This window comes from Morone saxatilis, unplaced genomic scaffold (genome assembly GCF_004916995.1).
Source record: "Morone saxatilis isolate NCDOM2014 unplaced genomic scaffold, NCSU_SB_2.0 Contig9, whole genome shotgun sequence".
In the NCBI taxonomy this organism is placed as follows: Eukaryota; Metazoa; Chordata; class Actinopteri; family Moronidae; genus Morone; species Morone saxatilis.
In genome coordinates this window covers 10,356,144-10,367,843 of record NW_023340268.1, presented here as the reverse complement: position 1 = coordinate 10,367,843, position 11,700 = coordinate 10,356,144, and the positions used below count along the sequence as shown (strand labels likewise).

The 11,700-nt window shown below is 40.7% G+C and overlaps 2 protein-coding genes across 2 annotated transcripts in view; both read left to right on the top strand.

Annotated features, from left to right (window-relative positions):
• The first annotated feature begins 1,143 nt into the window (after nt 1-1,143).
• LOC118342561 (14-3-3 protein beta/alpha-like) lies at nt 1,144-8,323 on the top strand. Its single transcript, XM_035681149.1, has 6 exons — nt 1,144-1,286; nt 3,390-3,695; nt 3,906-4,029; nt 5,545-5,708; nt 6,613-6,708; nt 6,817-8,323. The coding sequence occupies exons 2-6, from the start codon at nt 3,402-3,404 to the stop codon at nt 6,865-6,867; spliced, it is 729 nt and encodes a 242-aa protein (XP_035537042.1). The 5' UTR covers nt 1,144-1,286; nt 3,390-3,401; the 3' UTR covers nt 6,868-8,323.
• Nucleotides 8,324-9,995: 1,672 nt separating this feature from the next.
• LOC118342536 (polyadenylate-binding protein 1A) overlaps nt 9,996-11,700 on the top strand; it is a 6,970-nt gene continuing 5,265 nt past the window's right edge. Inside the window, exon 1 of the mRNA XM_035681114.1 lies at nt 9,996-10,798. Coding sequence (XP_035537007.1) covers nt 10,606-10,798 — 193 coding nt within the window. The 5' untranslated portion in view covers nt 9,996-10,605. The remainder of the gene's footprint in view (nt 10,799-11,700) is intronic.

Here is an 11,700-nt window from a genome sequence, read left to right as displayed (position 1 = left end):
GCCAAGACTTAGGGTGGCAACTACGGATAAACAGGGGATGGTGGCTGGACTACTGAAGGCGGGCTGATTTCTTTCTGATGAAACTTAACTATTCAAAACCAGTGGCGGGCAAGCCAATATATTTTACGCCTTAAGCAGCTGTATTTTCTATTAAAGCCTAGGCTAAGCCAGCTGAGCATCAGCCTTCTCCTGACAAAGGTTAGGACTCAAAGAAACGTTAAGGGTATGGAAGGGGTGCTCCTCCTGTCAGGGAGCGCCCTCAGTAGATTTACTTGCTTGTGAGCTTAAATGATGTATTATGCATTTATTATTTTTATGAATCAAATGTTACCTAACTATGATTTATTCTTGTGATGTCAATATACATGTGTCTGCCTACCCTCTCAGTAAAACCAAGTTAGTCATAAGTTTGTTTTTATTTCTTTATTTTTCACTAGAAAAACGATTTTCTGTTGCCAAGTTTCGCTTTTAGTTTAGTTCGTTTCCTCTGACCTTCCCCTAGTTATCCTAGCCTTAATATTTGTTAATTGGTTATTGTCATGTTATTGGCTATTGTATTTTACTTTATTAATCCCACAGCAGCAATAACCTTGAAATAAATAAATACAGATATAAAAAACTATAAAAACTAAACTATGGTATGGTGGTAATTTGAAAAAACAGAAACTACAACATTGATCCGGTGTTGTAGAGTCTGACAGCGGCAGAGATGAGATAAAATAAACCTCTGCTCAATCAGGATGCAGTTTTCTTATCCCTGTTTTAAAATACATCGGTATCTAACGTTACTACAATAGTTATCAGCAACATTTGATCTCCTTCTCGTCTAACCTACGCTAGATTGTATCAACTACATCTCCCATGAGTCTTTGCTGAAGTTGTTCGACAAACGCTCTTTGTTTTTGTTTGGTTTTTTTTGCTTTACATCAATTTTCATACTACAGTAAAGCTTTGTAGAGTTTTTTTTAGAAGCGGATAATAAAAAAGAAGCAGTGACCCAAATTGAGACGGACATAAATAGTGTGCTCTCTACTGTTCTACACTCATTGTTTGAATTTTAAAAAATAAACTAGCATTAGGTTGCCTGTTTACGGAGAAAGCTTAAACAAATCTTCTTTTTTTTTTTGCCTGTACACTTGGTTGCCCTAGCAACCCGAGTCTGACGTCATCAGCCCCGGTGTGACCCTGCTGCCGTGTCTTTGATTGGAGGGAAACCCCGTGGATGAGCGGGAGAGATCATCAGCTGTGAGGCCGGGAATCAGGAACAACATCATCTAAGCACACAGGTAAGTTCACATTGGTCACCTGCGGGTCATTTCGGGGGATGTTTTTCGACGGAAAGCGGTTAGCTTCGCCCCGTGGGCTTTGTGCGGACCATTTTAATCCCGCATGAACCGCTGCCACTGAGTCTGTAAAAGGAAACCAGTGATGCGCCTCTGTTCAGTCATTGTTCGGCGCTTACTGAAGGAGGGAAGAGCCGCTGCACTTTATCTCCTCTGGTTCCTTTACTCGCTGTGTTTGAGAAGGAGGTTTTCGGCTGTGTCAGATGAGCTTTTTGGTTATCGCAACGCCGTATGAATGCTCGCAGAAGCGGCAGCAGCCCTGGTTTTGTTTTCCGGGACGCTAAAAAAAAGGGCGTTCACTGTGGACTGAACTAAGCAAGGGCTCCTTTTATTCTAGTTTGATTCAGGGACACACCAGCACTGGGTCTTATCAATGCATCTGCAGCTTTATTACGCGTTTTAACTTAAACTGTGAAAATAATAAAGCAAAATCCAACAGGAAGGCTTTTCTTTTACGGTTTTACCCCTTTTCCGTACACTGTAAGAGCTCAGTGGGCAGGTGTGTGTGTGTGTGTGTGTGTGGGGCCGACATTCCTCAAAAGGGTGCAGGTGTCTGCTACTGGGAAATCTGACTCACTAATCGTGTGATTTTAAAAAACAAACAAAACAAAGGGTGTGTGTGTGTGTGTAATGCTGGTCTCATAGGTTTTGCACTACAGGGCAGCTGGTAAGATAATTATTTGCAAATTAGTTTGTTGTTTATGAAACAGTGCTGCAGCTAGGAGATTGTACCCTAACATTACTTATGAAAAAAAAAGACCAATATTGATCATATTCAGATTGCTGTTTTGCCTCACCTGTCTTATTTGAAATTAGCTCTTGATTAATGAAAGACTTTATGTCCTGCACTTAACCTCATACATAACCAATAATTAGTTTCTTCTTTCTCATTATGTAACATCCATGAATATTTGTTGGTCTGCAGGTTAATTGATAATAAATGAATGATAATCCTTAGTTGCAGTATCTTGAATATGTCACCTTGGGCTATTTGAAATTGTGGTGCCTGATTTTGCAACCTTTTACATTTATGTTTCATGGAAATCGATGAGTGGCTTTTGTAAGTAAAGAAGCGTAAAATAATGGGATGGATATTGCAAAGTAGCACCTAGAACTGGGCAATAAATGAAAACAACACAAAAGTTTGAATCATAAAATCAAGATTTAAAGTATGGAAGTTATAATGTGGGAATGTGCAGCTGCTAAGGACTGAATATATAGAGTAATTACCCACACTATATCATATGAGAAGAAGGTGGCCTCAGATATGTTATCTTTTTATAGTCGGTTTTTAAGAAAAATATAATAATTTAAAACTTGTACTGAAGTGGGTGTGTTTTTTATTTTAAGGCCACATTGCCCAGACATACTTGCACACCTTATTAAACGTACGACTATTACTGAAGTAACACACGGTAGTATACGTGTAACAACTTTCTCTTTCCAAGAACTTGGATGCCACGTGAATTTAGTCCCCACTATAAATCAAGTCTGTGCCAGTCTGAGTGCCGATGAGCCAAGCTGGTCGAAATCCAAAAAATGCTTTAGAAGTGCCGGTGTGCACACGCCCAAGAGACGCTTGCTTGGAAAGTTTTTTCAATAGTATTATGAGACACTGAAACACTGATAAGATTATTGCAAAAAAAATAATGTGAAAATCTCATACAAGTGATTCAGACCAATGTACCAAATGTTTTTTTTACGTGACATGGATGTTTATCCATGTAATGTTCTCCAGCTGTATTAGATAGTGTTCAGTATTCACTGCTATATACTACCTGCGGACTGACATCACATGCATACCAGAAACCAGGTTCCTCTGAGAAATCAGGTTAGGCAGGAAGTTGAGCAGGATGGACAACGTGTTTTCATGCACTGTCGTCCTCCTTCATTCAAGTTAAATGATCAAACCCCCCCCCCCCTTCCCCATCATGTTGCCCCTCTCTGTCTCCCCTTGTTACTGCCCTCCCCCAACGCTGTCTTCCTAATCCGTCTCCTGTCCCTTTTGTTTTCCCAACTCCCTCTCCTCTGTCCTTCCTTCCTCAGCATACAGGAGCCATGGCAGACAAGGAGGAGCTGGTACAGAAAGCCAAACTGTCCGAGCAGGCTGAGCGCTATGATGACATGGCCGCAGCCATGAAGGCTGTTACAGAAGGGGGCAAGGAGCTCAGCAACGAGGAACGCAACCTGCTCTCTGTTGCCTATAAGAATGTGGTGGGGGCTAGGAGGTCCTCCTGGAGGGTGGTGTCCAGCATAGAGTGCAATTGTGAGGACAGCGACAAGAAAGCAGTGACCAAGGCGTACAGGGAAAAGGTCGAGAAGGAGCTGAAGGACATCTGCAATGAAGTACTGGTAAGAAGCAGAGACAATGGAGAGGGGTGAAGTGAAGAAGAGTAAATTATTGAATTGAGATTTATGACCTTATTTGATTTAGTGCCCCATATCATTATCGTCCAAGCTAAGTTACGGAAGCTACAGAGACAGAGCACAAAGACAGGAGAGTTGTGTTGTGTGTTGAGTTGCACACATTTCAGTGCTAATGTTGCACTTTTTCATTTGCAGGAGCTGCTTGACAAATATCTGATCTCCAATGCAGAAAATGCCGACAGCAAAGTCTTCTACCTAAAGATGAAGGGAGACTACTACCGCTACCTGGCTGAGGTGTCAGGTGAAGAGGAAAAGAAGTGTAAGTGCAGACCTTTTTTATTTTGAAGGGTTTTTGTTGTCATACATTGGTCATAGATTCTCCATCTTCATCCATCTCTTGTGCAGTCAATCGAGGGAATCAGATGGCACAAGGAGATTATTATGGTCAAGGGTCATGAGTAGTATGCAGGACACATTAAACGTATAGAAAATATGTTTAATGGTGCCACCTACTGCTAAAAACACACACTTCTGTGTGATCTGTCTCTATGGCAACAGTCACACATCTGTTAGAGGAGGGGATGAATGTGTGCTGCTGATTAATGGTTCTTAAAATCCTCTTAAAGATGAAGATCTAGGCTTGCTTCAGGTTTTGTTTGTGGCCAGAATACTGACACCCTCTCCGTCCTTGACCTACAACTGTCAGCCAAAATGCTGGTGAGGGCTGCTGCTGGGCTGTCATGGCAACAGGAGCAGTACTGGGGTGTTGGCTGCTACAGGTGGCTGAGAGGCATTTGTACAGTTTGTGTGGTGGGTGTGGAAACTCAAACTGCCTGGGTGATGTGTGTTTTTTGTTGCTGTTTTCTCAATCTTTTCAGATTGTGTTGTGTGTCATACAGTGCAACTGTTTATCTCTTTTATAAGCCTCCAGGGTGGTTTGTCACCTTTGGTGGGCAGTTTGTGATCTGTCTTGTGGCTGTTAAAGGGACCTATTTACGCTCATTTCCCGCTTCCTTAGTGTGAGACTCCACCAGAGTAGCTCTGCATGATTCACTCTTCAAACACATATTATAACTTATTTATCTTATGCTGGCCCTTCATGCAGCCCTTCTCTCCTCTGTCTGAAACAAGCCCCCTCTTTAAGCCCCTCCTCCCTTTAAGCCCACTTTCTTTTGATTGCCAAACTCTGTGGAAGCCTGCCGAGGGGCTGAACCCAGTGCTTGTAAACACCGTCATCCTTTTGTAGGTGTGCTCTCGACGGCATGACAGCTTCAGAAACTTACGTTGGACAATAGAGTGTGGGGCACTGAATTTAATGAATTCACTGTTTCTCAGACCACAAGTGAGACAAGAAGTAGGTCGGAAAAGTGATAGACGCCACCAGTGTTTATGGGGACCGGGCCTCACTGATTACTGCACAAAAGCACACAACTTTTATAACTTTATTCACTGGTTTTAGTGAAACTGGATCATCTTTTTTTATTCTCTCTGATATCCTCTGGCTGTTCTACTTCAACTTTCTGTGATTAATAAATCTTCCTCTTGGAAAAATGAGCAATTTGCTACTTTAGTGGCTACCTAGCTGCTGCTGCTGTTAGCGGGTTGGATTAGGTTGGTTAGGTTAGGTTTAGAGAAGACTTCCTCTTTTCTTTTTATATACGTTTACCTCATTATTTGACACTTTGACCTTGTTTAATGTCAATGTCTGACATTGCAACATCGAGTTATTTACATACAACATCATGCACACATAGGAGTGTTCCCCTATCTAGAGCAGCTGCAAAGTGTTGTGACAAAATCTCAAGAAATTGTATTATCTCCTCTCTATGCATAGCCTCCATCCATAACTCAGAAGAAGCCTACCAGAACGCCTACGACATCAGCTTAAAAGAAATGGCACCTACACATCCCATCCGCCTAGGCCTCGCTCTTAACTTCTCTGTCTTCTACTACGAGATCGACAACTCACCGGAAAAAGCCTGCAATCTGGCCAAGAAGGTAAGAGTTGACCTCTTTTCACATTAGTGTCTTATTTCTGTTGAAATAATAATGAATCCTGTGAAGAGTATAATACGGAGTTAACGTGGGTCCAGTGGTCTATAACAAATGAGTTTACTTGAAAGCAGAGGCGTACATTCTGTTTTTTTATTCTGTTTTTTTTACTCCAGTCACTGCACCCATCCAGTCAGGGATGGATACAAGAATGATATAGGCCCTCTTCATATCAGGCTAATTGACTTGCTAGGAAAAGTACAGATGTTACCAATAACAAGGGATCTGTTTCACTAAAGTGTCCCATTAATCTTTGGCCTTTTTTAATATTTCTGAAATTGACCTGGATAAAATTGGAAATGTCCTTGGATTTAAATAAGTAGTTTAACATTCTGAAATACTTCAATGGTATAGACACAACATGCTGTGGATAATAATGTGTGTTGTAGTCTTTTCAATTAGTTCTAGAAGCATTTAGGATACCTTTTTGACAATGAACAGCAGAGTGGTCCAACGTCATTTATTTTCTTTTGGCAGTGTCTTTGTGTGAGTGTTCTTTATGTTGTTTCTGCTCCACCTTAAGACCTATAACTCTTATATAAGGACATATTATTATTCTAACAGGACTTTTAATTACTGTTTGATTAGGGGCAGGTGTACTGAAAAAGTAAACCAATTAAGTAACCATTAAAAGGTTATTTTAATGGTTACTTAATTGGCATTTCTGTTGCACATTTTGTGTGTTTTACTTTCTTCATCATACTTAAAAATCCTGGAGTGAGCCCATAGTTGTCGAACCAACTTAATGGCTCCTTGCTGTTGTGTGTTTTATTCAAATAATTGTTTTGTTTTGTTGTTATTTACTTGTTCTCTACTTTGGAAGCATTGATGGCATCTCTTTCTCCTCCAGGCCTTTGATGAAGCCATTTCCATGCTGGATTCCTTCAACAGTGACTCCTACAAAGACAGCACTTTGATCATGCAGCTGCTCCGTGACAATCTGACAGTGAGTGTCTCGTCTTCACCTCCCCGCAAGCCAGCTGTGTCTTTATACACTTATATTCAAGATACTTTTTGGTGTGCACTAATCCCAGTATCCCTTGCTTTATTGCAGCTGTGGATGTCAGACGCCCAGGGTGAAGGTGAGGCAGAGGAGACGGAGTAGGTAGCTGAGAAGAACTGAACGTCAGAGAAAAAAACATAAACAAACAAAACATACACATTTTTTTACCTCTCACCAGCCTAAGTTGTGTGTGTGTGGCTGTGTTTGCACATACATGCACAGATATGTACGTTTACACTCCACTCACAACGTGTAAAGTACAGTATGTGTGTGCAGATACATTGAAGCGTGCGTGTGTTAATTGTATGAGCACCTCCACAGAGCAAAAATGGAACAGATCTCTTCTTCTTTTTTTAAAGTTACTCATTGTGTGAACCAGTGGATGTTTAGTTTTTGTTTAGTTTTTTTGGTCCATGGTTTAGTTCAGATGGAATCCCTCCTTTAGATCCAGACCAGCCCCATGTTCTTTAACCTTATTCACTGTAGCAAACTGCTGCTGTTGCAGGAAAACACAAACAAAAAAACCTCTTAACTGCAATTTTGATAATATGTATGTTTTTACTTGAACTCAACATTTACAATCTTTGTGACACTTTGTCTGCAAAACTCCTTTTAAAGCACATAAACTGTAGAAATGGTCACTGCGGTCTGTATTCACTAAATTTTAGGTGTCATCCGACAATAGCAGTGGCCATATAGATGGCAGAATTTACCTTGGTAAAGATCTATCACCACATTGCTCGGATCCATCCCGCCCTGTCAGTGTGCAGTGTAGCAGGTAGTGTAGTTTTATGGATGGTACATGTGTCATGGCTCAGTGAGTTATATGTGCATTCAGGCGTAGGAAAGGTTTTTCTGTGTGAGTGGCCACTTGCAGAAAAAAGAAAACTTTAGTTAAACTTTAGTTGATAGTTTTGTTGAGAGGATTACATTCCATTTTACTGACTTATCTTTTCACTCTCAGTGAAATGTGTAGACTATAATTTCCCTGACACATGACAAGGTATAGACCGCCTACGCTAAAGTGAACAACTTGACAAAATGGCTCAATACTGTAACTTTTGATAATTTCTTTCAGCAGTGCAGAGGATACTTTTTGCCATGTGCTTTTATGTGGCTTTCTACTCTTTTCTATTCAGGTGTTTTTGTATTTTCTTTTTGTGTATTTTATTCCCTTTGACTCTTGATTTGACTCCTGGAATGTATGTGGTTCTCAGTAGTATGGTGTGAGGGTTAGCCATGCTTTGAAACTGGCAAATTTTGCTTAGGATTTAGCTTCAACCAGGGTTGATTTACTGTAACATTTACTTTCCTTGAAAGAACATTGTGAAAAAACTAAAACAATGCTAAATATAACTGGATAATTAAAGTAACTTAAATCCTAAATTATGACCATTTAGTAGTTATAAAGTAGTGCCAGTTTCTTCTAATTACAGTATCTTGGTTTTAAAGATACGGGATGTGGGATTTAGAATTTGCAGGTTACACTCTGAGTACCTTATTTGGTTATATGCTTTCATGTAAGTGGAATTAAAATATTAAAATCAAGTGTGCTGTCCTCAGTGTGTGTGGGTTTGCTCTCTGTACATCTGGAATGGTGTCATGTTTAAAGTTTTTAATGCATATGAGAAGTTGTGTTGGTCCACCGTTAGTTCATCAGCTCAGTCTGCCACTATTAACCACTGAAATATCCTCAGTGATCTGACAAACGTACCCATGTTAAAGCTACAAGTTACACATTTTAAGTGGCTGCCAGTGAATGTCCTCAAGCACACAGCCAAGAACAGAACAGCGTTGAGTTTATACTGGTATGTGGGGCACGTTTGATTTATAACCGTAGAAATATTGACTATATTGATGTTTTCTAATATAGAAGTGAAAAGGCCCTTTTGTACCCTGGTGACCTACAAATCTGTCCTGAGGCCAAAACTCAATCTTAGAACCCAATTTGAGAGTAAGTTATGGCAGCTTTGAATGAGGACAAACATTTTAAAACATTCATACGTTATGATTAATACACTGATCATTCTCGGCAGCATTATGGGCCCACACAAATGTATATTGGCTAAAGAGATGCTTGCATGCTAAAATACTGTAGCTTGCAATATAAAAATCTTTATTTTCATTACCTTCCGTGTTTCTGGGTTAAGTTTATTATAGTTTAAGATGCAACACTTAAATATGGGACCTTGAAAGAGGCTGCAGACTTCTGCTTTAGTGTATTGGAAGCATGCTTTCCACCGACAACACTGCCCTCTGCTGATGGCGATGGCTTTGGAAGGCCATGTGATGCATGTAGAAGTACCATGAGACTCAGCAAATTGTCATTTTTCTCATTTTAAACTTGACAGATTAGAATCTTTTTAATCTCTCTCTACACAAACCTTGAAATGATTTATCCAACCCTACTGAGACAAAGTCTGACTAAAAACCAAGTCTAAGTCACATGTGAGATGCCTAGAGATGATTAGATTTTAGAATAAATGTCAAACTCTAATCTATTCCTCTTCACACCCAAGCACATTATAAGCACACTGCTGTTAACCTCACATTTATGAGCACATCATACAATATCAAGGCATCTGCCTGCAATCAGTAGGCCCATTTCAAGTGACATTTGTGAGCAATTTAGCTTTGATCAGTGGCCTTTAAATACAAAAACAAGTCGTGTGAAGGGAGTAATGTGGCTCTGTCTTTTATCCTCACTCTGATTCATTCTCTCAGCTGATAAGGCTGCTATAAAGTTACACCACAGCATATGCCACAAGAAGGCTGAACACCACAGCATTTTGTATAAAGGGTCAATTTAAAGTGTGCGGTCGAAATCATGCATATCACATTAGCAGAATGAGCATACACTCTTTTCAAATGAGGAATGACACGGTGTTACAGTTAAAATGTCATACCTAAGACATGACCGGCCTGTGACATTCCCATTGCTGGAGGCTATTGAGCAGTGGGGGTCGCAGGCCTGTCTGTAGAGCCCAAACACTGCGATCCAGGAGGGATTTAAGTCGTGCCCATAAAGCACCGCTAAACAATAGGAGTATTGTGGTCAGTACAATAAGTCAATTTCAGCCTTTAACAATACCTTTTTTTTTTTTTTTTACATGATTTCATCATCATGCGTACAGTTGTGGCCAACGCCCCTTTGTTGACTTTTTTTCAACTATACTGAAAGATGATTGGTCCATTTTGGTGACGCGTGCACCGGTATATATTAGACAACTTCCCATGCGTTGCCTCCCCCTCAACCCCGGCTGTTAGTGCTGTGTGAGTGCGTGTGTGCTCTGAGCTCGCTCGGCACACATTCTATAAAAAAAATAAAAATACAAAAAAAAATTCAAAACATTAAAAAACAACAACCAAAAAATCATTTTTTTTTTTTCCTTCCTTTTTTTTTGTAACAAGTCGGTGAAGCTGGAGTAGACATTCGAGGACCGGACGGTAACGTATAAGAAGGGGCCGCCTAACGTTTAAATCGAACGATAAATTGTCAGTCGACGTGGTTCAGAAGCGAGGCCAAGTAACGTTTAATGTTTTATGCTTTTATCATTGCGTGTCAAATCTGTACGACAGTTTTAATCCCCAGTAGGAGTCGACAGTGTGCCATTTTAACATATTCGTCTTATTAAATTTTACTCCAAAAAAAAAAAAAAACAACCCACTGCAACTGACAAGCCAACGGTTGCTAACGTTTACCATTAGAATTCTGCCCCGAACTGACGTGACGCCAGTGGCCGTTTAGAGCCAAGAATTCGCACTGTCGCCGAAAACTTTTTCCGTTCAGAAAAACCAAGCTTCGTCTGAGTACTTTGCGAGCCTCCACAGCCAACGAGAATGAACCCCAGTGCTCCCAGTTACCCCATGGCCTCCCTGTACGTCGGGGATCTGCATCAAGATGTGACCGAGGCCATGCTGTACGAGAAATTCAGCCCAGCCGGAGCTATCCTGTCGATCCGGGTCTGTAGGGACATGATCACCCGGCGTTCCCTTGGATACGCCTATGTCAACTTCCAACAGCCAGCGGACGGTAGGTGCTTTTATCAGCAAAATAAATGTTAAAAATAATGAGTGTCTGTTTCAAAATGACAGTCGGTGACAAGTGAAAGCTTGCTTCCCCACTACACGTGACTGCGGCCGACATGTTGTCGGTAGGGTCTCCTCAGTTGAACCTCCCAGCAGTGGCGTAGCAGAAAAGAGCCGTGTCCGCCCAGCCCACCCCAGTACTGTAGCAGTGGACCAGCTCAATACTCTGAGCCTTTCTCTTTTTTTCCCTTTATCTCTGTCAGGACAACACCCCAACTGTTCAGACTAAAATGCTGACACTGCGGTTTCCTTCAGTCTGCTCAGGATGCTTGACAGCCAGTGTTGCTGCCATGTTAACACTCATCTTCATCTCTGAAGAAAAAGGGGGGCAAAAAAAGTCCACTCAGATGGTTTTAGAAATGTGTCAGCCCTGCCAAATATCCACCCTCCACACAGTGTCTTCTGTAGTCCACTGATAACAGCACGAGTCTGCATCTCCTGGGTGTGTTTCTGTGTTTTTACTGAGATATTGAAGTCTCTTAATATGCCAAGTGTTGGGGGTGAGGCCATATAGATACAATCCTCTATCATGGTGCATGTAATTATGCCTGTATCAGTCAAATATTGATGCAAACATATTTTCTATTACTACTCATTGTATTGATAAGCCAAGTCACAAAAAAAGTCACTTTTTTTTAGTGAAAATGCCCCAAAAATACACCGGTCCCAGCTAGTGTTTATTAAAGTGAATTGAATAATTTTAGCTTTTTGACTGATGTCAGGAAGACGAGCAATATGAATATGTCAGCTTAAGCTCTGGGAAATTGTAATTGACATTTTCTGCATAAAACTATGAATCATATTGATCTTTAATGAAAATAATCGTTAAATGCAGCCCTAAATAAT

Bases quoted from the DNA above. Each gene is read 5' to 3' on its own strand.
- LOC118342561 (XM_035681149.1), top strand. From the start codon at position 3,402: ATGGCAGACAAGGAGGAGCTGGTACAGAAAGCCAAACTGTCCGAGCAG. The intron at 4,030-5,544 runs GTAAGTGCAGAC...CTCTATGCATAG, and splicing joins AGGTGAAGAGGAAAAGAAGT to CCTCCATCCATAACTCAGAA. The intron at 5,709-6,612 runs GTAAGAGTTGAC...TTTCTCCTCCAG, and splicing joins CCTGCAATCTGGCCAAGAAG to GCCTTTGATGAAGCCATTTC.